Genomic DNA, 25,700 nt, shown 5'->3' with positions numbered 1-25,700 from the left:
TCTACCTTAGTGGGGGTCTACCTTAGTGGGGGTCTCTCTTAGTGGGATCTACCTTAGTGGGGGTCTCTCTTAGTGGGGTCTACCTTAGTGGGGTCTACCTTAGTGGGGGTCTACCTTAGTGGGGGTCTCTCTTAGCGGGGTCTACCTTAGTGGGGTCTACCTTAGTGGGGGTCTACCTTAGTGGGGGTCTCTCTTAGTGGGGGTCTCTCTTAGCGGGGTCTACCTTAGCGTCGGATGGCTGGATGCGTGCAGAGAAGGCCACGGTCTCCCTCTCGGCGCTCACCATGCCGGTGATCTCCAGGGACTGGCTGAACTCTAGCCGGGCGATACCCTCAAAGCACTTCTTCAGGTGGGGCTGAACTCGCAGCGGGTCTTTGGTCTCAGACAGGATCTCAAGCAGCTCGTCGTTGGACAGAAAGAAGAACCTGGGAGCCAATCAAAAGGAAGGACCATAGAGAGTAGGCCAATCACATAATAAATCAAGGGTCAGACATGACGAGGGGGAACACTATATTAGGTTGATTTTTTGCTTAAATTATTCATCCTACTTATTGTTGATTTTGTAAAGCTTTTGTTGGGAAGCTTGTGCATGGCAAACATTCATATTATCAACAGCACACACCAGGAATATCGAACAGCTGATTGGTCAAGAGAGACATCCAATCACGCAGCACAGCTGCAGTTGTACTTCCCTAAAGATGAGTCTTCTGTTGTCCATGCTCCAGTTCCCCCCTCCAAACATGGACTGTAGAGAGGCTATAGGAAGGCTATAGTATAGTAGTAGTCTATGGATGAGGAGCATGAGGTGGGTCACCTGGGGAAGTAGAGCCTCTTCATCTCCAGGTAGGTGTTCAGGCCCTTCTGGATGTCCTCCAGGAACAGGTTGGCCTCCGTCAGCCTGCCCAGCATGTTGCTCTGCGCCGTGGCCGCCAGCACCCGCGGGTCCTTCACCTGACGCCGGGATTCCACCGCACGCGTTACGGCTGCAGCACGGAACGGCTGCGACTTTGCCCTGCTTGCATTTCCACCGGGCGCGTTACGGCAGCGCAACGCTGCCTTGCGAGCCAGCCGTATTCACGCGAGATCACGAGATCACGAGATCACGAGATAATCCTAAACCTAATGTACTCAACTTCCACTCCCAAAACGACTGCAATTAAATGCCACGCTTTGTCCTTCCGGCCATTGCCCTTATAAAAAGGATGATTTGGTACATAAATGACTTCTTGTTGCTGAACTTCGACAATGAGTCTCTCGTCGTCCATGTTGCCGACCCTCTGAGACCCTTTGATTGATTGACTGCTAACCTGGTGCCACCGGTCATGGCGTAATAATGTTGATGTGAAGTTGTGATAGGCTACATGAGCTGAGTATTGTGTTTTATTTTGAAAATTGACCGGATGCTCTATGGCTTTTAGGGTTGGCTTTTTCACTTCCTGCCCTGCTCGATCTGCTCTGTTGAAATTGACGCGGTTCAGCAACGGCTTGCGGCAAAAATAGAAATGCTACGGAATGATAGCGCTGCGGCACGGCGAGCCGCTCCTGGGACGCTGCTGAGACTTTCCGCAGCCGCGCCCGGTGAAAATGGTCTCATTGATTAGAGTGGAACCTATCTGCTGTGGTGTGTATCTGCCGTAACGTTGCCGTAACGCGTCCGCCGGTGGAATCAGGCCTTGAGCTACAACGGCCGCTCGCTTGTAGTCCCCTTCTGTCAAGGGGCGCTGTGGCTATGTGAGTGAGTGAGTGAGTGAGTGAGTGAGTGAGTGAGTGAGTGTGTGAGTGCGTGCGTGCGTGCATGAGAGAGTGATAGAGTGAGTGAGTGAGTGGGTGAGTGAGTGAGTGAGTGAGTGAGTGAGTGAGTGAGTGAGTGAGTGAGTGAGTGAGTGAGTGAGTGAGTGAGTGAGTGAGTGAGTGAGTGAGTGAGTGAGTGAGTGAGTGTGTGCGTGAGTGCGTGCGTGAGAGAGTGATAAAGTGAGTGATAGAGTGAGTGAGTGAGTGAGTGAGTGAGTGAGTGAGTGAGTGAGTGAGTGAGTGAGTGAGTGAGTGAGTTTGCGTGCGTGTTCCTCACAGCCTCAGCCATGATGTCCTTCCAGTAGCCGTCCACGATGGTGAACTTGCGTCCCTCCTCGGGCATCTGGGCGCTGATGTCCTCAGAGCTGAAGATGGGCTCCAGGTAGAGCCAGGTGGCCTGGCACTGCAGCAAGCTGTCCAGGATGTCCTGCATGCTGGACAGCTTCTCCTCCCATTGCTGGCCCAGACAGAGAGCAGACTAGTGGGTTAGGGTTAGGGAGGTTAGACAGAGAGCAGACTAGTGGGTTAGGGTTAGGGTTAGGGAGGTTAGACACAGAGCAGACTAGTGGGTTAGAGTTAGGGTTAGGGAGGTTAGACAGAGAGCAGACTGTAGACATATGCTGGTTAGGGTTAGCCCTACCCTGCACTCCGCCTCTACAGCCTTGATGAAGGGGTTAGGGTTAGCCCTACCCTGCACTCCGCCTCTACAGCCTTGATGAAGGGGTTAGGGTTAGCCCTACCCTGCACTCCGCCTCTACAGCCTTGATGAAGGGGTTAGGGTTAGCCCTACCCTGCACTCCGCCTCTACAGCCTTGATGAAGGGGGAGCCCCGCATGGTCTGGGCCTTGATGAGGTGGTCGTCCAGCAGCACCTGGATGTCGTCCACTGCCGCCACGATGCTGGTGCCCTGGGGGGGGATGAGGTTTAGGGTTAGCACTAACTAACTAACTATCCACTAACTAACCACTCCACCATGCCCTCCTACCTCTGCAGTTAGATGAGATGGTGTGGTATAGGGTTAGGGTTAGCTCTAACTAACCTATGGAATATTTACATTTGAGTGACACTTGATGCCATGTCAGACTTTCTGGATTCACTGGTGATGCGTTTTTCATTTCACATATAAAGGGTCAGGTTAACGTCTCAGAGGTGCATGTACTCCTCTGTTACCCAACAGGCAGACTTCCCTGCAGTGTCATGAAAGATTCAGTGTGGCTCAGTAATAAATGATGAGGCCGCTGTCATAGTAACCATAGGAACTGGATCAGAAAGCATCCAGGACGCTCCTGTCCTCTAACCTTTCAACAATTCACCCTGAAATACCAGATCAATGCATTAACATGTTTATTTATAGGATTTGTTTCGACAAATTGTATTTCTTTGAACAGAAAGAGCTTTAAAAAGTGAAGAAAGTGGTTTGAAAATGTTTATTGAATCAAGACACATGAAGTTGACCTGCCTGTTCTTCAAGTCTCCTTAGTCGTGAGTAAGTGAGTGAGTGAATGATTGAGTGAGTGAGTGAGTGGACCTACTGTATCTCTGTATGGCGTGAAGGAGAAGCAGAGCTCTTCCCATTCGCTCTTCATCTTCTCCATGACCTTCTCCAATGAATACTCCTTACTGGCAGAAGCTCCAATCTCTTCCAACCTAAGACATGATGAGTTTGCCCCGGACAGTGTATCAGAGGACACCTGCCTCATGTTTATCACAGGAGACCCGCTTTGTGTTTCTCACAGGAGACCCGCTTCATGTTTATCACAGGAGATCTGCTTCATGTTTATCAGACTGTACGACTGTATGATTCATGTTTATCGGACTGTACGACCGTAGGATTCATGTTTATCAGACTGTACGACTGTATGATTCATGTTTATCGGACTGTACGACTGTAGGATTCATGTTTATCAGACTGTACGACTGTATGATTCATGTTTATCGGACTGTACGACTGTAGGATTCATGTTTATCAGACTGTACGACTGTATGATTCATGTTTATCGGACTGTACGACTGTAGGATTCATGTTTATCAGACTGTACGACTGTATGATTCATGTTTATCAGACTGTACGACTGTATGATTCATGTTTATCAGACTGTACGACTGTAGGATTCATGTTTATCGTGTTGCCTTGGTGCAGAGGTTTAGTTTTTTCAGTACCATGTCCTCAGGATGCGCCTGATGGTATCAAATCTAATCATGTAATGTTGTGGTCAATGGAAGCTGTGTATTTTCCAACACAATATACAATATATAAATAATATAATACTTTTATTTATTATTATACAATAAACTTTATCGATCGTAAGTTTAAATGTATAAAGCCCCCTCTCCCCCCAGCGTGGCCTCCTTATGGCCACGGCAGCGCCCCCCCCCACCCCCTACCTGTCTGAGAACTGGGACAGGCCCTGCTCCAGCATGGCCGCCAGAGAGGCTTCCCCATCGGGTCGGACCTCGAAGCCCACGAGGCTGCTGATCTGAGTGAGAGAGCGCAGAGTGAGCGGAGAGCAGTCAGACTTTAGCGGTTATTCACGTGTAGTGAATAGAAACAGGAATGCTAGTGGAGGAAACTTTGCATTAATTAAGATACAAACTTTAGCATCTGTAGACAGTTTATAGAAGGACTTTTTGTCTTTTGAGGTCGAAACTTAGTCTTTGTCATTTTACATCTCTAAATCATCATGGTATGCAGGTATTGGACCAGGTCCTTAGAGGTCCTTGGACCAGGTCCTTAGAGGTCCTTGGACCTGGAGGAGGCTGACCTGCTCCCAGTGGCGCTCCTTGAGGCCGGGGTTACAGATGGTAGAGAGGACCGGCAGGTGTTGTTTGAACTGGTCCATCTTCCTGCGGAAGGTCTCTGCCACGCGACGGGGGCCCGGCAGAGAGGAGAACTGCTTGGTCAGCTTGTACACGGTCCTCCACATGAGGTCCAGCTGCTCACAGACCTTCTCTGCATCCAGTTTCTGGAACGGGCCTGGGATCAGACGGAGAGAACATGGATCTCCAAGCTCAATGTTGCTTTCTGGACTAGCAGAACATCATGGTGCTGGTTAGCTTCATTATGGAATAAAAATGGTTTAGGATTAGGATCCATAAAAAAGACTTTGGTATTTAGTGTTTAATATTTATCCACCTGGAAACATATGATTCTCAATAACGATTTTTGTTTGTAATATTACGGCAAAACAAGGGAAAACACAACTAAGAAACTGCAACAAATAATAAAACAGATACAACATTAAACCGATATCGGAACCCAACAAGTAGAAGTAAAGCGCACACAAAGCGTGCGGTGTGAAGGGACCCACTGTTCATCCAGACCTCCGCCTGCTGGTAGAAGCTGAGGGCGGTACTCCACAGCAGGTCGTAGGGCTGCTTCAGGCCCACCAGCGTCTGCAGAACAGGGAACTCGCTGGGTGGCTGCTCCAGCAGGCCCTGCTCCTTGTGGATGTCCTGGCACGGCGACGAGGACATGTTCATTCCTCTCAACGCTCGATATAATCAGTGGAAGACCTTGTATTGATTAATTATGTTGTCGGAAATAGGGTAATAGAAGGAGCAGAAAAAGAAGATCTAAAATCAAAGCAACAACTTTGTTGCGATGCACTAACTAAACAAATCTATATGAACCGCCTGTCCTTTAATATAATCATAGTAGTTGCTGCGATATCGATATCTTGGACTGTTCTGAGCCTCCCCTATGAGAAGCGTTGCATGAAATGCATCAGAAGCCAAATGACAGGTCAGCGTTGAGATGTAGCGCCTGTCTTACTTCCAGCTCGATGAAGGCAGTGTCCAGGACGGCCGTGAGCTTCTCCAGGTGCTCTGTGTTGTTCTTCATCTCCGTGACACTCATCAACTCCTTCTCCTTGAACGTCTCTATCTCCTGCTCCACACATTCCAACATCTGCTCCAGCTGTGTTATCCTGCCATGTGACAGAGACCAGAAGCATGGAGCTTCTCAGCTTGTCCTTTGGGATTGTGGTCCTCAGCTGGTCGGTGTGAGACCTACCTTCTCAACACCTACTAAGAAAGCTCCTCCCTGTTCTTGTTTGTTAGGTGACATCATTGTCTAGGACTCGGGCCGGTTAGTGAACTGCAGCCTGTTTAAGCTGCTTGTGAGTACTGCAGTGCCAGCGCTCCAATAATAGAGACAATTTAAATTTGAAGCTTATGCAAGTAGTAAACATAAAGCAATGTAAAAATCCTACATATTGTCAACCAACACCACAGGAGGGCCTACAGGTCACCCCATCCTCATGTGACCGTGGCCCTGTCACCTCTTTGAGACGTGGTCCTCAGCCTGTGAGCTGCAGGAGGCCAGGCGCGTCTTGCTCTGGTCCATCACAGCCAGGAGGCTGTCGGGCCACTTGAACACGCTGGCGTTCAGCCTCAGGTCCTCCGCTGGAGGAACGAGGAGCGGACAACAAAGACTGACCTCAATCTTCTTACAAAGAAGAAGAAACAACAACGGTTGGAGACTATTCATGTTGAGCCACAGCCATGACCTGAACAATGCACTCCCAGTGGGGAACCCCTGGGAGTACCCCTGGGAGTGCATGTATATGTACCAATATGCAAAGTCTACGTGAAAATGACTTTCCAAGTAGTCTCAGTAATAACAATATCACCCACCAGGCAGCACGGCGCAGTCCAGGAGGAAGCTCAGTCGATGGGCCGCCTCCTGGATCTCCTCCCTCAGCCGGTGGACAGTGACCTCACTGGCGTTCTTCAGGTACTGGGCAAGAGACACCAGCTCTTCCGTGGAACCAGGGCTCCCCAACAGGGTCTGGACTATCTCTTCATAGCGCTGACAGATGCTGGGCAAGGAGACGCCAAACACAGCATCGCTTTCTGAGCTGATATTGATTTAAGATCTTGTTGAGATTTAAGATCAAGATGAGATCACAAAGACAACAAGACACAATAAAAGAAAGGCATTTGTTGACTCATTGACAGGAACTCAGAAGGTTTTCTTTATCCCTTCCTGGTAGCATGTCCCTGCCTTTATTGATGAAGTATTTCATGTAATTGAGGTTGGGATACAATAGTATGTAATCACAACCTTCATGAAGGTTCTAAACAGGTAAAGTTTAGCAGTAGGATGAGTAGAATATCAAGCATACAATATTTACAGGTTAAATCACTAAGCACAAAGTTACATCACTGCACAGTGACCAGACGCACTATGGGGGTACGCTCAGGAACCAGAGACACTGGGGGTACGCTGAGGGACCAGAGACACTGGGGGTACGCTGAGGGACCAGAGACACTGGGGGTACGCTCAGGGACCAGAGACACTGGGGGTACACTGAGGGACCAGAGACACTGGGGGTACACTGAGGGACCGAAACACTGGGGGTACACTGAGGGACCAGAGACACTGGGGGTACACTGAGGGACCAGAGACACTGGGGGTACGCTCAGGGACCAGAGACACTGGGGGTACGCTCAGGGACCAGAGACACTGGGGGTACGCTCAGGGACCAGAGACACTGGGGGTACGCTCAGGGACCAGAGACACTGGGGGTACACTGAGGGACCAGAGACACTGGGGGTACGCTCAGGGACCAGAGACACTGGGAGTACACTGAGGGACCAGAGACACTTGGGGTACGCTCAGGGACCAGAAGCCTACCTCTTGTTGCGTCTCCTGTTGTCGTCCACCAGGTGCGTGGCGATCCTCTTCTTCAGTCTGTCAGCGCGCTCACACAGGTCTTCGTTCAGGCCGCCGGCATACAGGCAGAACAGCGCCAGAGGCACGGTCACGCGGAGAGAGGTGATTTCACGCCGCAAGTCGTTGATCGCCTCCATTTTCTAAACAAACCACAAGAATGAACAGTAGACCGGCTGAGATTGTTGAAGTGTTTCCCCCAGAGTCTCATAGGAGAGTGGGGTTAAGTCTTGGTGTAAAGGTGTTTACCCTGGCGAAGCCCTCCAGAGAGTGCTCTGCGCTCAGGAAGGAGGTCACGTCTCGGTCAGCCTGGCCGTCCAGTAGGAGGCTGTACTCCTCATACACCTTCACATACCTACGAAGGTCAGAGTCTCTTTAGGCAAGGCAAGGCAACTTCATTTATATAGCACTTTTCATACTTTTCAAGGCAGACTCAAAGTGCTTCACATATAAACATTGTCATACAACAAAATAAAATAATAGATAAGTAAACGAAAACATATGCAAAGAAATGGGTAAAATAGAAAGTTAAGAAGGCATTTTAGTATTAAAATAGAAAATAAAGGCAAAGTTAAAAAAGCTTTTTAGAAAGTGCAATGTATTTAAGATTTAGCAGAAAGCTAAAGCAAACATAAAAGTCTTCAGTCTTGTTTTAAAGGTGCTCAGAGTTGGGGCAAGTCTTTAATCCTCTGGGAGTTTATTCCAGCTATTTGTTGCATAGTAACTAAATCCTGCTTTCCCATGTTTCGTGTTTACTCTGGGGATAATTAACAGATTGGTCTCAGAGGATCTTAGTGGTCTAGAAGGCTTATGTAGTGGAAGCATATCAGTTAAATATTTTGGGCCTAAACCATGTAGGGATTTATAGGTTAGCAACATGATTTTAAAATCAATTCTCTGACCTACAGGAAGCCAATGTAACGATTTCAGAATTGGTGTAATGTGTTCAAATTTTTTGGTCTTTGTTAGAACTCTAGCAGCAGCCTTCTGAACAAGCTGAAGCTTCCTCAGAGTTTGTTTTGGGAGACCATTGCAGTAATCAAGCTTACTAGTGATAAAGGCATGTAAAAGTTTTTGTAAGTCTTCGGTGGACATGAGCCCTCTAAGTCTCTCATTTTTTAAGGTGATAATATGCCGATTTTGTAACTGATTTGATGTGACTGTCGAAATGTAAATCTTTTTTCTGTTTTCAGGGACAGAGAGTGAAGGTGTTGGGTTACTTTAAGCCTTTCCGTTTTAGAACCAAATACAATTATCTCTGTTTTGTCAGGAAATTTCGGCACATCCATTCTTTCACTTGCTCAATGCACTGGCACAGCAGATCTATGGGCCGATAGTCATTTGGTGATAGCGATACATAGATTTGCGTGTCATCAGCATAGCAATGATGGTCAATATTGTTATTTTGCATGATTTGCCCAAGTGAGAGCATGTAAATGTTGAATAAAGAGGGTCCTAAGATCGAACCTTGTGGGACTCCACATGTCACGTTGGTTGATTCTGATACAAAGTCGCCAATGGAAACAAAGTAGTTCCTATTTTGTAGGTAGGACCTGAACCAATTTAAGACAGTGCCTGAAAGCCTCACCCAGTTTTCTAACCTGTCCAGAAGTAATGTGTGGTCTACAGTGTCGAATGCAGCACTGAGGTCAAGTAGCATTAGTATTGAGGTTTTGCTAGAGTCTGTGTTAAGACGGATGTCGTTTACAACTTTAATAAGGGCGGTCTCAGTGCTGTGCAGGGGTCGAAATCCTGATTAGAAGGAAGGAAGTGATTAAGTTGCTGGAGGACAACTTTCTCAATGATTTTACTTATGAAGGGTAGATTTGATATTGGTCTGTAGTTGTTAATAATAGAGGCATCTAGGCTCCGCTTTCTTAAAAGGGGTTTAATAACTGCAGTTTTCAAAGCTTTTGGGAGATTGCCTGACTGGAGAGAGTTGTTAACTATCTGCAATATGTCTACTGCTAGGCAGTCGAAAACATTCTTAAAGAGGTTGGTAGGTAAAGTATCAAGGCAACAGGTGGATGGCTTTAGTTGTGTCACAGTTTCCACAAGATTTTGAGAGTCTATAACATTAAAGCATGCCATCCTTGCCACGTTACTTTTGCCTGAACAGGGTGGCAGTCCAACATTTGTTTGAAGTGGAGATATTGATGGCTTGTCTGATGCCTTCAATTCTATCAGTATAAAAAGCTGCAAACTCATTGCATTTCTGCGTGGAATGGAGATCAGGTGGAATTTGTGTTGGGGGGTTGGTCAGTCTGTCAACAGTTGCAAACAGGGTTTTTGCATTATTAGTGTTGGTTTTAATGATATTGGAGAGAAATGTTTCTCTAGCATTTTTTAAGTCTAAATTGTCGGCACGGAGGCTCTCTTTATAGATATCATGGTGAATATGAAGTTTTGTTTTACGCCAGATGCGTTCAACCTTCATGCATTCTTTTTTCTGTGCTGTTACAGAAGCAGCTTTTCTCCAGGGTGCCTTTTGCTTTCCAGAAATCGTTTTAACCTTATAAGGTGCAATGACATCAGCAGAACATGGGTTGAGAGATGGTAGCAAGGAGATGGCCTTTTTAAAAAGTATATTACAATTTTCATTGATATACCGGTTTTTCACAGTATTTGATTTTGTTGGTATGTCAGGAATAAAAGATATGTTAGAGAAAACACAAAAGTGGTCAGACAAGGAAGGATCAGTCACAGAGAGATCAGAAACATTGAGGCCCTTTGTGATAACCAGGTCTAGAGTGTGCCCCTTACAATGAGTAGCCTCTTTCACATGTTGAGACAGTTCAAATGTGTCCAAAATGGTAAAAAGGTTTTTTGCACACTTGTCATTCAAATCATCAGTATGAAAATTGAAGTCACCAGTTATAACTAGACAGTCAAATTCTGTGGAGATGCTAGACAATAATTCTGTGATGTCAACGAAAAAATTTGCAGAATATGTGGTTGGCCTGTAAATAATTTATAGGAGAACTCTGGGGGAGCATTTCAATACAGCACTAAGGTATTCGAATGATGGAAAATCCCCAAATAACATCTTTTTCCCCTGAAATACATTTTTAAATACAGCAGCAACCCCTCCACCTCTTTTTCCAGATCTACATGCATCAAAAAAGTTATAGTTGGGAGGAGCTGTCTCTATCAGAATGGTTGCACTGTTATTTTGTTCCAGCCATGTTTCAGTTAAAAACATAAAATCCAGTTTAGAAGTGGTAATAAAATCATTAACTAAAAATGATTTGTTATTAAAAGACCTCACATTAAGTAGAGCCATCCTGATGGTGTTGTTGATAGGCTTTAAGGTTGTTTTTGGTTTGGAGTGTCTAAGTTTCCCTATGTTTACTCTCTTAGTGGTTACAGCATGAATGCTAAAGTTGCCCTGTTTTGACGTAGGCAACCTTGGGTTCAGCAGATTATGTGAAACTTCCTTTATACTGTGTCTACGGCTGAACCCTTTTTTGTCTCAGTAATACTCAGGACTACTATCAGTACAGGGGGGGGGGGGCGCTGGGGCGGCATCCTCTTGGGTGTTATCAGCCTGTGGCCATGACCTGGCGATGCTATCATTGACACAGATGCAAGTTTGATGCCAACATATTCCAGTTTCTTAAATTCAGCTGGAAAATCGCAAAGGGAGGAGTCATTGGGGCTGGAGTTGTTTTTGTGGCTAAGGGAGAGATGAGGCTGGACGTCATCGTCGATGCAGAGGAGGAATGCAGAGGAGGGGGGTGGCCGCTCCTCGCCAAGCCAGCATCAGCGATGGGGGAAGGCACAGTGTTGATGGCGTCGGGCGGGCTGTTGTCTCTCTTCAAGGTCTGTGGGCTGTCTGCTATCTGTGTGTCAGATAGTGGCAGAGTAGATGTTTGGGGGAAGCTGTAGTCTCGCTTCTTCTCAACCTGTGCTCTGACTGTGGCCTGTGCGTCAGACCATGGAGATTTGTGGGAAAGCGAGAAGAGAAGATTGTCCCTTAACAGTTTTGAGCCTAACCTGTTTGGGTGTAGGCCATCTGCTCTGAAAAGATATTTGCACCCCCAGAATAAGTTGAAATTGTCAATAAAGCCCCTTCCTCTTTCATTGCAGACTCTGGAAAGCCATGTATTCAGTGCAAGTAGATGACTGAATCTGTTTATTCCCCTGTCAACTGCTTATATGGGTCCACTGATGAATGACTTAATGTGTATTTTTTCCAGTGTATCCAATAGATCAGTGTAATCCCTCTTCAGAAGTTCTGACTGTTCTCTTTGAATATCATTAAATCCTGCATGCACAATAATCTGTGAGATTTTGGGGTTTTCCAATATGATTGTGGCTAGTTTCTGGTTGATATCACTAACCATTCCATATTGTTGCATGTTTTGATCTTCTTACCGGTTATATCCTTGATGGTTGAGTCTCCTACAATCAGAGTGTCTGGTTCATCTGCTTTCTGTGAGATGGGCCCTTGTTGGCTTGAGGTGATGGTGGCAGACACATGCGCAGCCCGCCTCCGTGGCGACTGGTTCTTGTTCCATCTCTGTCCGTACCGTCCGTCCGGACACATTTCGGGGGTCAGGGGTGCACAGGTGGCCGACGCATGCGCAGCTCGCCTACATGGCGACTGGTTCTTGTTCTGTCTCTGTTCGCACTGTCCGTCCATCTCTGGGCTCAAGGGTGCATGGCTGGCAGGCGCGTTCGTGGACTCTTGAAGTGGCAGGAACCGGTTCTTCAGTGGCAGGGTTAATTTCAGTGACGGGCTAATCCGGCTGATACATGCAACTTTAGCTTTGGGTAGCTTAGCATTTGGCGTTGAGTGAACTTGTTGATTCACTTTGGTATGTTGTTTTGGCTTAGCACCGACTCTGTGCCAGTGAGATGCAGCTGGAACTGTCTCTCTCTTGTCCAGCTTCGGGAAGGATACAGTGTAGCTTTGATCATCTTGTTGTGCATTTGTCTGAGTTAGCTCAGCAAACTCACCCATCGGCACTGTATCCTGGAGGAGTCCTTTGCATTTTTCAAATTTTTTTTCTTTTAATTTTTTTAATTTCTAATTCGTTTCAAATGAAGCCACTGTCTGTTGCAGTCTGTGCATTTCCCAGTCTCCGTGCCTGAGATATCCGAGTACAGAGGCATGTTGGCGATAGGAAAGTCCAAGGCTTTTTCTGCGGTCTGATCCGGGAGTCATAAAAAGTGCCAAAATGTATTGTTGAATCGAGCGATGGAGGACGACGGAAACAAACTATATATTGTTAGGTATTATGATCATGAAATAAAATAAAATAAAGTAGATCTGAACAACGAATTAAGTAGTTTTTTCCAATGCCTAGCGGAGCTTCGGGAAACATGACCTCTCTCTCTGCTGCCCCTTATCAAACCTCTCTCTCTGCTGCCCCTTATCAAACCTCTCTCTCTGCTGCCCCTTATCAAACCTCTCTCTCTGCTGCCCCTTATCAAACCTCTCTCTCTGCTGCCCCTTATCAAACCTCTCTCTCTGCTGCCCCTTATCAAACCTCTCTCTCTGCTGCCCCTTATCAAACCTCTCTCTCTGCTGCCTCTTACCAATAGATAATCATTTAAATAATTCTATTGGTCTTATCTTTCAACATGCTGTGCTCCTGTGATCAAAGAGATCTAACCCTTCAATGAAAAGCTAGTTATCTAATGTTAGGGTTAGGGTTAGACTTTAAGACAATGTAATTAATATCATCTAAAGCTGCGTTCACACCAAAAGCGACAGGGCGACAAGACTCGTATCAGTCAACGTAGAGAGGCGTATCAGACAACGTAGAGAGGCGTATCAGACAACGTAGGGAGGCGTATCAGACAACGTAGAGAGGCGTATCAGACAACGTAGGGAGGCGTATCAGACAACGTAGAGAGGCGTATCAGACAACGTAGAGAGGCGTATCAGTCAACGTAGAGAGGCGTATCAGACAACTTTTTTCGCTAGAAAAACCTGAGGCACGACTTGATGAATGGCGTGGCATGAACGCCCTGGTACGGGCGAGCGTGTCAAGCAGATTTAGTAGCGGGATACGTCACTCGAGTTGAACTATTTTATTAAAAATTCACAAATCACTACCGCAACGGAATTTGTGACGGCGGAAACGTGACCAGGCGACCAAATTCGCGTTTGGTGTGAAGGCAAAGTAACATGTATTATAACATTACGTCTTACTGCCTGGGCCCCTCCGTGGTATTAATGCAGAGTAACATGTATTATAACATTACGTCTTACTGCCTGGGCTCCTCCATGGTATTAATGCAGAGTAACATGTATGATAACATTACGTCTTACTGCCTGGGCCCCTCCGTGGTATTAATGCAGAGTAACATGTATTATAACATTACGTCTTACTGCCTGGGCCCCTCCGTGGTATTAATGCAGAGTAACATGTATTATAACATTACGTCTTACTGCCTGGGCCCCTCCGTGGTATTAATGCAGAGTAACATGTATTATAACATTACGTCTTACTGCCTGGGCCCCACGGTGGTGTGAAGGCAGAGTAACATGTATTATAACATTACGTCTTACTGCCTGGGCCCCACGGTGGTGTGAAGGCAGAGTAACATGTATTATAACATTACGTCTTACTGCCTGGGCCCCAGCGTGTTGCGGTGGAAGATGTCCTGGGCCTGCTGGATGATACTGGTGACCAGCGCCTCATTGGGCCGAACCGCGTCCAGCCACAGGCTAGCTCTCGGTGGGGATGGCTCGCACTCCACCTGGGTTAGGGTTAGGGTTTGAGATGTACAGGGTCAAGATATACAGGGTTAGGGTCAAGATATACAGGGTTAGGGTCAAGATATACAGGGCTAGGGTCAAGATATACAGGGCTAGGGTCAAGATATACAGGGCTAGGGTCAAGATATACAGGGCTAGGGTCAAGATATACAGGGTTAGGGTCAAGATATACAGGGTTAGGGTCAAGATATACAGGGTTATGGTCAAGATATACAGGGCTAGGGTCAAGATATACAGGGCTAGGGTCAAGATATACAGGGTTAGGGTCAAGATATACAGGGTTACTGTACGTCCACACCAGGAGCGAATTTTCGCTGCGAATTTTTCTGTTCGCTTTGGTCGCTCAAGTCGCTCATGACGTACAATTCAATTATGCAGACGCATTTAAAGGAGCCGTATGCGTTTAGTAGGCCCTACAGACAGCCATATCAAATAGTGAACTCTCCCATACACCTTGGCCATATTGCCGAGACGGTTTTGCTTGTTCGATAAAGTGCTTCGACAACAAGTAGGACAGTGATTCCCCCCAATATAAAAAAAATCCTAAAATGTAGGCTAATTACAACCGAGAACAAAAAACCCTGCATGCTGTAGTAGTTGAAATATGTTTCACTGATCTGGATCTGCAAATCAAGATCTGCACTCATTCGTCGCATTCAAAACAAATAGACGTTGGCGCACATGGCTAATTTGCATACGTGCACAGGACTGGTTGTCTCCGCAAGGCAAATAATGGAACATATCTATCTATCTAGGCCTTTCTGTCTATCTATCTATCAACGCGTGTCTAGTTTTAATGTGATGTATTGTGTGTATGTCCAGTCAGACTTGTTCTGTGTGGTCTTGTAGGCTACTGTCCTGTGTGGGACGAACCACCTAAATGGATTCCCGACGATTTGTGTCGTTTGGTATTAATAAAGACTTGACTATCTATCTATCTAGACTATTTAATTAACAATTATTCACCTCAGGCTCCGTGAATAGTGGGGAATAGAAGGGTAAAAGACAAGAGATATATCCCTTGTCATTTATCCCTCGTCTTGTCGATTAGTTTGTTTATGTGACGGTTTTGTTTAAAGCATGCTACACGCGATTGGTTGGTTAGATTGGTGGCATGTAGAGCAAATTATAATGATTCCCGCTTAAATACGAACGTTCTAGATGTAGCCTATAAATACTCCCGCTTATCATCACTTGATATCCAAACCACTATGGCGTTTCGATCTCTGAACTGAAAAAGGGTGGGTTCGTACAACACCGGGTGCCCAGTTACAGCCGCGATTAATACTTCAGCCGACATTTTGTTCAGTGAGTGAATAAAGGTAGGTAGGAACCAAAGTGCCTGCCAATGTTCCCTGGGATCCACGCAAGCGAAGAGCGTCTACATTCCGATTGGCTGTCAGTGTTTGGTCGCTGAAGCGAATAATAGTCATTTGCATAAAGTTAAAAAGTTTTCAACTTCTTTTTGACGCTCTGGTCGCTCAACTTTGGCCGCTGGTAGCGTTGGTCGCTTTGGTCGCTTTGGTCGCTTTGGTCGCTCTTGCCCATAGAAAGTGAATGACTTCCGGCGATTTGGTCGCTCAATTCGCTTCTGGTGTGGACGGACAGTTAGGGTCAAGATATACAGGGTTAGGGTCAAGATATACAGGGCTAGGGTCAAGATATACAGGGCTAGGGTCAAGATATACAGGGTTAGGGTCAAGATATACAGGGTTAGGGTCAAGATATACAGGGTTAGGGTCAAGATATACAGGGTTAGGGTCAAGATATACAGGGTTAGGGTCAAGATATACAGGGCTAGGGTCAAGATATACAGGGTTAGGGTCAAGATATACAGGGTTAGGGTCAAGATATACAGGGTTAGGGTCAAGATATACAGGGTTAGGATCAAGATATACAGGGTTAGGGTCAAGATATACAGGGCTAGGGTCAAGATATACAGGGCTAGGGTCAAGATATACAGGGCTAGGGTCAAGATATACAGGGTTAGGGTCAAGATATACAGGGTTAGGGTCAAGATATACAGGGCTAGGGTTAGACGGGGGAGAAGCAGAGAGGGCAAGGGACTCACATCCTGGTTAGATGAAGCCAAACCCTAACTCTGTATATTTAACGTAACCCTGTATGTCTCACACTAACCCTGTATATCTAACCCATGAAGAAGAGTTGTTCTTGGAGGTCTTCAGTGTACCGAGGGCCCCTACGGATTCGGTTTTTTGCTTAGGAAATATTCTTTGCTAATGAGATAACCTGGAAATACTCGGAGGAAAGGTTAGGGTTCGGAAGTATAGCGGGGTTAGGATGTATAGCAGGGTTAGGGTTATAGCGGGGTTAGGGTTATAGCGGGGTTAGGGTTAGGGTGTATAGCGGGGTTAGGGTTATAGCGGGGTTAGGGTTATAGCGGGGTTAGGGTTATAGCGGGGTTAGGGTTATAGCGGGGTTAGGGTTATAGCGGGGTTAGGGTTATAGCGGGGTTAGGGTTATAGCGGGGTTAGGGTTATAGCGGGGTTAGGGTTATAGCGGGGTTAGGGTTATAGCGGGGTTAGGGTTATAGCGGGGTTAGGGTTATAGCGGGGTTAGGGTTAGGGTGTATAGCGGGGTTAGGGTTATAGCGGGGTTAGGGTTACAGGGGTCAGGGTTACAGGGGTTTACAGCGGGGGTGCCTACCCGCGGCAGCTGCTCTGCGCTGAGGAGGATGTCGCTGAAGGCTTTGTGGATGAGCTCCCAGCACTCCTGCAGGCTGGGCCTGAAGACCAGCCGGGGGCCGTCGGCCAGCACCCTGAGCAGCAGCGGCTGCGGCTGCACGAAGCGCAGCTCATCAAAGCCCTGGAGCAGGTCATTACCGCCCTGGGCCAGGTCATTACCGCCCTGGGCCAGGTCATTACCGCCCTGGAGCAGGTCATTACCGCCCTGGAGCAGGTCATTACCGCCCTGGGCCAGGTCATTACCGCCCTGGAGCAGGTCATTACCGCCCTGGAGCAGGTCATTACCGCCCTGGAGCAGGTCATTACCGCCCTGGAGCAGGTCATTACCGCCCTGGGCCAGGTCATTACCGCCCTGGAGCAGGTCATTACCGCCCTGGAGCAGAGAAACAAAATGAGAACTCACCTCAACCAAACTAAACCAAACTACGCTAAACTAAACTAGGCTAAACCCAAGAAAATGACACTACCCTTAACCAAGCTATTATAGCCAAAACTAGAATAATCCAAACCAAAGTACACTAGCTGGAACAACAGCCAAGCTCAGCTCAGCTAAACTAGACTAAACTCAGCTCAGCTCAGGTAATCTAAATCAGCTAAATTAAGCTAAACTAAGCTATGCATCACCATCAGAGACAGAGTCTAGGACCTGGTGTAGGACCTGGTCTAGGCCTGGGTCTAGGACCTGGTCTAGGACCTGGTGTAAAACCTGGTGTAGGACCTGGTCTAGGACCTGGTGTAGGACCTGGAGTAGGACCTAGTGTAAGACCTGGTGTAGGACCTGGTCTAGGACCTGGTCTAGGACCTGGTGTAGGACCTGGTGTAAGACCTGGTGTAGGACCTGGTCTAGGACCTGGTGTAGGACCTGGTGTAGGACCTGGTGTAAGACCTGGTGTAGGACCTGGTGTAAGACCTGGTGTAGGACCTGGTCTAGGACCTGGTGTAGGACCTGGTGTAGGACCTGGTGTAAGACCTGGTGTAGGACCTGGTGTAGGACCTGGTGTAGGACCTGGTGTAGGACCTGGTGTAAGACCTGGTGTATGACCTGGTGTAGGACCTGGTGTAGGACCTGGTGTAGGACCTGGTGTAGGACCTGGTCTAGGACCTGGTGTAGGACCTGGTGTAGGACCTGGTGTAGGCTGATGAAGTGGAGGAGGTCCTGCAGCGAGGCGATGACCAGGCTGCGGAGCTGCAGGGACATGAGGGCCCCCACGCAGGAGAACAACTCGCTGTGGGCCCTCGGGGAGGGCGCCTCCTCGCTCTGCGGACCCAGAGGGCCCCCCAGCCCCTTGAAGGCCCCGAGCAGTGAGCAGCAATGTGGAAGCCACCTGGAAGAGCACCCCAATGAGGGTTAGGGTTAGGCTAACCTTAGCCTAACCTTAGGCTAACCTTAGCCTAACCCTAAACTAGGCTAACCCTAACCCTGATGAGGGTTATTTCAACGGGTTAAATATGTCTAGATTGCACCGGGGAACCAGGATTTTTCTGTCCACACCATGATCTTAGCAGTGCTCTATTGGGAATATGGATCACATATTATTTTTATTTGTAAGGACTCCAACTGAAACTACTTTCACAATTTGTTCGCCTGCCAGTATAAAGGATTGGTTTGTCATTATTTCCCTACACATTTCTGCCGAGGGTTGGAACAAAGCTGCATGGGAACATTTTGCGCTGTCTGAAACGCAGTTGGCAACAACAACAGAACAATGGTATCCAGGCGGGCGCTACCCTTGAAAATATCAACAAATGCTAGAAAAAGAAACCCTTTAAATGGCTTCTGGCCGACCGAGCTCACCTGCTGACGAGGTCGTTCCTGGCGTCCTGGCAGTGCGTCTCCACCAGCTTTCCAAACTCAGACGGAAGGAGCGGGAGACTGGAGGAGAGAAGGTCCTTCAGCCTCACAAACCTCAGGGAGGAGAAGCTTAGAGGGCCAGGACAAGGAAAAGTGGGGAGAAAAAAAGATGAGCTGTGATAAATGCCCCCGTTTAGGAACAGGCTCACGTTAAGAGACAGAGGTCAGAGGTCCAACCTGGTCAACCAGACTTCCTGCAGGAGCAGCATGATGGGGTTGGTAGTGAAGAGGTGCTGGCTCTGCCACCCATGGGCCTCCCGGTACCGGCTGCTCCAGGGCACTGGGCTGCGGATCACCCTCCGGGGGTATTGCCGGGGCCGGCTGGAGATCAGCAGGCGCTCGCGCTCCGCCCTGTCCCTCAGGATGTAGTCCACTGGGGTTAGGGTTAGGGTTAGGGTTAGGGTTAGGACGGGAGAACGTCATGTAGAGGGAGGTCTCGGTCACAGCCTTAACGGTTAGCTGATAGAGCACACTTCAACACGAGGACTTTAAGGGCAGGAGTCACATTAAAACACATTTAAAGGACATAGACGAAAATAAAATAAAACAGAAGAGGCGTAAGTAAACAAGCTCGATCAATGGCTGATGGAGTTTTCTATATGACTTTCATGATGCCCTCACAAGTCCCCTTCAGTGAAAGGCCAGACACAGTGTCCATCAAGTAGCTGCTTTACCTTGAGCTTTGTGCCTGAACCATCAATAAGTGAAATGTGTAGGCTGTTGATGTCTCGATAAGTGCAACATAATAAGTGCAACATGAGGGAACCATGAGTGCGTGGACCTGCTCCATACCGATGCTCTTCCTCAGACTGAAGTCGTAGTCGGCCTTCACCTCCTGCAACAGAGCGTCCTGCAGGCTCTGGGTGCTGCTACTGTCCCTGGCCACAGGGGGCAGCAGCCCCATGATGTTGTCTATCTGTTGGGGCGGCAGGGTGGCCAGCATGCAGGCAGGGATGCCGTTGGTCACGTAGTGGAAGTACCTCTGTGGGCATGAATGCAGAAAGAGGGCCAATATCGTCACCCTAAAGTCTTGTTATTCAGAAGGCCTGGAACACAGCATCCATTAACTCTGCATCAGGACCTACCCACTAATCAGGTAAAGTGCCTTGATTGACATGCTAGCCCGACCAATTACGGGCCGTACTTAGGGACCGTACTTATGAACCGAGCCGTAGGGAACCCAGGACACCGAATGGGTCTGATGCTGAACCGGAGAGAGTGCGCTTCACACTCACCTCCAGGTCTAGGTTAGGGTTAACCCTAACTAACCTTAACCCTTCACACTCTCCTCCAGGTCTAGGTTAGGGTTAACCCTAACTAACCTTAACCCTTCACACTCACCTCCAGGTCTAGGTTAGGGTTAACCCTAACCTAACCCTTCACACTCACCTCCAGGTCTCTCTCGCTGGGACCCGTCCCGGCAGCCTCCCTTCTCCGCTCCTCACTGCGCATGAGGTCCAGCTGCTCTCCAGGACTGAGGGGCCGCCTGCTGGCGCCCGGGGGGTCCCTGGGGCCCGGGGGGTCCCTGGGGCCGGACCTGAACCTGCACACAGCCAGGAGGGGACATCATCATCCTCACTGCGAGGTGTCGATGTATAGTATATAGTAGTATAGTATGTACAGTATACTATACTACTATATTGTATATCCTCACAGAGTGGTTATACTATTATATACTATACTACACACTATACATATACTTATAAATACAATACTACTATGTACTATACACACTATACTACTACATACAATACTTCTATATACTAAACCTACTAGTATATAGTATACTAATAAATGAAATTTGTATAGCGCTTAATATGGTACTCTAAGATGCTTAAAGTATAGTTTAATAGTTTGGAGTATAGTATGTAGCAGTATAATATGTAAAGTATAGTATATAGTATGTATAGTATGCATATGAAGTAGTAAAGTATGTATGGTATAGTATGTATAGTATAGTATATAGTAGTATTGTATTAAGAAGCATTGTATGTATAGTATAGTATGTATTGTATATAGTAGTAGTTTGTATAGTATAGTATATAGTAGTATAGTATTTAACGTATAGTATGAAGTAGTATAGTATGCATAGGTAGTATTATAATATGCATAGTTTATTATGTATAGTAAAGTTTATAGTAGTACAGAATGTATAGTATGCACATTATATTTTCTCAAGTTAATTGTGTATTTCTTGTGCATAATCACCTTCCTCTGAATGTCGACTTATTTCTCCTTCCCTCCACTAAAGAGGCTGAGGTCAAGATAAAATGACCACTTAGAGGTAGAGGTTAACATTAGGGTAAAATGACCACCTTGAGGTTGTGGTTGTTTTTAGTATTCTCTGGAATTTTGCCTTTAACATAAAAAACATGAAATGTTATTTTTCTCCCAGGGTACATAGTTAGGGTTACTGAAGGATACAGGAGGTGGGAGGGTTAGGGTTAGGGTAACTGAATGATACAGGAGGTGGGAGGGTTAGGGTTAGGGTAACTCAAGGATACAGGAGGTGGGAGGGTTAGGGCTGGGGTTAGGGTAACTCAAGGATACAGGAGGTGGAAGGGTTAGGGCTGGGGTTAGGGTTAGGGTAACTGAAGGATACAGGAGGTGGAAGGGTTAGGGGGGTCGTGCTTCGTCCTGTGGCGGCGCTGTGGCAGACGTTGCACCCTCAGGTCGCAGGCGCAGGGGCTGTAGTTGTTGGCGATGGACTCGCTAGGGGTGCGGTGGTGGCGCTGCTCTTTGTATGGGACCCCCAGGGTCCGACAGGACTGGTTCTGGATGATGGGGGGATACTCACTCTGCCTTAGGAAACTCTGGAATCATGGAAGGAGAGAACCCACGTCAAGTGCTGAGATCCTGTGTGGGCCATCAGATACCACTCGTTTTTACAGACGCTTTTATCCAAAGCTGCCAAAGCTAATTATAATAATAACCTAAACACCATTATCATTACTATGCTTAATACTCCCAAAATGGAGGCTTCAGTGCGATCTGACGCCCCAATGTTCACGGTATAGGTCTATAGGTGTGTGTCTCTAGGAGTGGAGTGATGGAAATGTCTTACTTGGTAGAGGTCTGACGGTACCTCGCCTGCAGCTATAGGAAGGGTTCCTAATGGGCCCTTATCATCTCCATCCTTCAGATAGAAACACAAAGTGGTGCAACCAAATCCTCAGTAGCTGCTGGGATAATAGTTTTTCAAGCTTGAACCTTGAAAAGCAAATTCATTTCAATATTCAGGAATAGTATGAGGTTACCAATAAGCCCAGGCTTTTGAAACACAATAGGGGAAGATAAACAGCCAAATCTTGATTTGAAATGTTAAAAGTGCTTTTGGGCTAGGTTGACGTCATGCGACCTGGAGAAAAGGCGCGTTCATGGTCCTGGTATAACAAGAGGCCTGGTCAGTGATGACGCTGACGCTTACGCTACGGAATCTAAAAGTTCTTCACATTAGGTTTTTTTTATACGATAAAAACAGTCAGAACTAAACAGAACTTAGTAGGATCAGTTTCAAGTTTGCCAGCCTTTATTTCCTTGTAGCCTATCACCTACTTTCTTTTTGCTTTTAATTATGAGAAGCGCATTGTATCGCCACTGTACACCTGCCCTTATCTAGAGCTGGTTTACCACTACACAACGTTTAATGGTAAACAAAAATGCATGCTTGATATTATGTTCATGCGTGTAACTAATAAACAATATGTCACCAACTGGGCAACTTTCTTAACTAAATCTGGTCCCAGTTGCCGAACGGAAGTAGAATCATCAGAGCGTCATGAGATGTCGTTCACCAGAACTTTCTGTTGCGAAAATGTTTTTCCCATGATTCCGAGCGATGGAATGGATGAATGCGTTCACATCGCATGCGTTCACATCGAAAACTGTTCAAAGCACTTTCCTCCGTGCTTTAGGTCCGAACCTCCGAAACTCCCGGAAATTCCGAGCGTTTTGAAGGCGGCATTAGCCGTCTCATCTTGATATATGAAATAAGTATAATAACCAACGTCGATTTATTATATTTACCACAATCCAATATCGGAATGTTCCACTCAAACGTGTACAGGAAAAATGCACCAAATCATTTTTAAACTTAAAAAAAATAAAAACGGTTATTAGTTATTTGTTTCATAATCAACAAAACCGTTTTTGCGTCAGAAACCACGAATGAAGCCGATCCGCTGTTGGTCAATGGTCTTCTTTCCTTAATAAATCATTGTTCATTAATGTATTGAAGAACAAAATAAACGTTGTTCACGGTTTATTAAATTAAATTAAGAATTACCTTCTGTGGTTCACTGCTTCGACGGAGATTCTCCATTGAGTTAAATGGACTCTAATGGCTTTTTAAATTATGCTTATATTGTGTTGTTATCCTGATAAACGTAGCTTTCATTTCTGCTTCCCATCCAGTTGTTTAGCGTTGGGCTTCAAGTGCACCTTGACTACACTGCTGACCTGAGCCTGCTCACTGCTTCAGTAGGGTAGGGGACTACTTTTTGTGGATTCAATGCGCTGTCAGAAGGGCAGGGGACTACTATGTTCTCATGGGCAACAGGAGCAACCACCGCTTCCATGTTGCTAAGCAACGTCATCCAAGGCAACAGTTTCTAGAACAAACCGCCCCCCCTTCCCATCAAAGTAATCATACTATAAAATAAAAGTAATAAAAATAAAAAAGTAAAGATTGTAGCGATTCAGTCTCTCATATACCCCCTTCAAACCTAACCTATATTTAGATCGTTAAAAAAAAAATCTTGAATAACGTCGAGCTGCTAGAGAAAAGGATGGCCGCCAGAGGTCAGAGTTGACCAAGTGACCAGTAATTAAAGGAAGGACTCTAATGGTCATACTTTGCAAAATGAAAGGAACACATCGCTTTAAGTGGGGCACAGGTGACGGCAAAATGCGGATGAAATTGCAGTTATCCTACTTAAAATTTGATTACTCCGATTTCACAGTGAGGCTGAATGAATGTGAGCAGTGGTGCCGTCTATTTTATTGTAGTGGGTATACTGTGATGATTCCCTCCCAGCCTAGTACAAACCCGTCCCACCGGTACGTGTAGGCTACGTGTGTGGCGCTTATGGGGTGTCTCACCACACTCACCAACGCAGGGGTCTACAAACCGCTGATTTAAGAGTATAACGATTATCAACAATCATGGAAAGCTGAGTAGGTTTATCAGTTTTAATAACAGTATGAACAAATAGAACACAAAAATTAAAAGTTGTCCTTTGTATATCTATAGTAGCAATAGCACATGCTAAACAAGGACAAAATCTACTCAAAATAATTTAATGAACTGTTTACAACCATGGCTAACCAGTGCATGAGAAGGAGATGACAGGAGACTAATGTTTCACTCTTTCAATTGCTCTAATTTGAGCTCTTACTGTTGTTATCTAACATACCATAATTTGCATAGTGATTAACATTATGAATTTCAATACATACCAACTGTATGTTGGCTGACATTTACCTAACTTTTTTTCCCTCCACTCTAACCAAGGATGCCTGTTTTTAAATTCCCTAGCCTGACACCCAGTCTGAAAGGCTGGCCAGGGGTTCTCATCTAAAAGTAGCAAGGAGATATAAAGTGGAATTAAAACATTGTCTTCTGTTGACTACTTGTTATGTGGTTAACACATTAATATGGGAGGACTGGACACACACACACACACACACACACACACACACACACACACACACACACACACACACACACACACACACACACACACACACACACATTTTTACTCTTGTGTACTGTACAATAAGATGTAATAAAAGTGATTCTGATTCTGATTCTGACACACACACACACACACACACACACACACACACACACACACACACACACACACACACACACACACACACACACACACACACACACACACACACACACACACACACACACACACACACGAGAAGGAGGGGCTCTGCCCGCCAACTAACGTGCAGAGTTGCAGGGGCAGCTTTGCGCTTCGTAACAGAGACAGGGCAGGGGGAATTTTATGAATGGTGAATGTAGGAGATATCTTCCCCTGCTTAAAGTATTTTATTGCAGTTATACCCAACCGGTATTTGCGAAAAATAAACACAGAAGTGAAAGATCTGTCACAAGACGATTGATACGTATCCGTGCACATTTTTAAGTGGGTATACGCAAATCCTGGTGCGTTCCTAGTGGGTATACGGCGTATACCTGCGTATCACGTAGACTACACCACTGAATGTGAGGCATAATTACGTTAGCCATTATTTAATGCTCTACAACTTGATAATCATTAAATCGTCAGACTATTTCGAAAAGTCCTACTATGGGATGTCCATTGTTACAATTCTTGGCCAGAGTGAGTGAGATTACTTTCAATCTTTATTTAAGGGGCGTGCGATGAGGTAATTAGACGCTGGTAAATAAGATGCATCATCTCGTCTTACCTGGTCAGATCGCGTGCTGAAGGGCGCACGTCACATGCTAGAAAAACCTGAACTGGGTGGGATTATGGACTGGAGGCAGGTAAGAGTTGGACCGGAGCCCAGGTATAGATGGAGCGGAGGGTAAAGGATGCACCTTCCCTCAGCCATAACCTTAAAGGGGACCTATTATGCTTTTTCGACTTTTATGACCTATAAACGTTGTTATAATGATTGATAGTCATGTTTAACCATACTAAAGTGTCAAATAATGCCGTACATGCATTTCGACGTATTCCCTGCTGACAGTCTGGGGTGGCTGTGCAGAGCGCTAAACACTCGGGACAACGTTTGCGATTCACTCGTTCACATTTCTGGGAAATCATCAACGTAGAGGCACTCCTGCCGCGCCCCCTTATGCCTGGTCAAATCTGCCCGCGCGCGCTGCAAGGAAGGTAACCAATCACAACGGAGTTGGGTTGGCAGGAGGGGGGCGAGAAGGCAGAGAAGGACGAAACCGAG

At 46.4% G+C, this 25,700-nt stretch overlaps 1 protein-coding gene across 1 annotated transcript in view; it reads right to left on the bottom strand.

Moving 5' to 3' along the window:
* The window catches only part of dnah3 (dynein axonemal heavy chain 3), a 49,700-nt gene extending 26,483 nt beyond the window's left edge, over window positions 1-23,217 (bottom strand). The window contains exons 1-23 of the mRNA XM_060037166.1: window positions 23,041-23,217; window positions 21,820-21,891; window positions 21,348-21,568; window positions 20,145-20,298; window positions 19,548-19,737; window positions 18,933-19,128; window positions 18,699-18,824; window positions 17,994-18,228; window positions 16,866-17,276; window positions 14,049-14,179; window positions 7,715-7,838; window positions 7,430-7,608; window positions 6,427-6,611; window positions 6,072-6,195; window positions 5,564-5,717; window positions 5,100-5,244; window positions 4,554-4,765; window positions 4,177-4,268; window positions 3,324-3,438; window positions 2,582-2,698; window positions 2,069-2,248; window positions 815-951; window positions 224-425 (exon numbers count right to left, since the gene is read on the bottom strand). Of these exons, the coding sequence (XP_059893149.1) occupies window positions 224-425; window positions 815-951; window positions 2,069-2,248; window positions 2,582-2,698; window positions 3,324-3,438; window positions 4,177-4,268; window positions 4,554-4,765; window positions 5,100-5,244; window positions 5,564-5,717; window positions 6,072-6,195; window positions 6,427-6,611; window positions 7,430-7,608; window positions 7,715-7,838; window positions 14,049-14,179; window positions 16,866-17,276; window positions 17,994-18,228; window positions 18,699-18,824; window positions 18,933-19,128; window positions 19,548-19,737; window positions 20,145-20,298; window positions 21,348-21,568; window positions 21,820-21,891; window positions 23,041-23,076 (3,738 nt within the window). The 5' untranslated portion in view covers window positions 23,077-23,217. The remainder of the gene's footprint in view (window positions 1-223; window positions 426-814; window positions 952-2,068; window positions 2,249-2,581; window positions 2,699-3,323; window positions 3,439-4,176; window positions 4,269-4,553; window positions 4,766-5,099; window positions 5,245-5,563; window positions 5,718-6,071; window positions 6,196-6,426; window positions 6,612-7,429; window positions 7,609-7,714; window positions 7,839-14,048; window positions 14,180-16,865; window positions 17,277-17,993; window positions 18,229-18,698; window positions 18,825-18,932; window positions 19,129-19,547; window positions 19,738-20,144; window positions 20,299-21,347; window positions 21,569-21,819; window positions 21,892-23,040) is intronic.
* Window positions 23,218-25,700: the final 2,483 nt, after the last annotated feature.

Source organism: Gadus macrocephalus, chromosome 18 (assembly GCF_031168955.1).
Source record: "Gadus macrocephalus chromosome 18, ASM3116895v1".
Classification (NCBI taxonomy): domain Eukaryota; kingdom Metazoa; phylum Chordata; class Actinopteri; order Gadiformes; family Gadidae; genus Gadus; species Gadus macrocephalus.
This window is presented reverse-complemented; position numbering and strand designations above follow the sequence as displayed.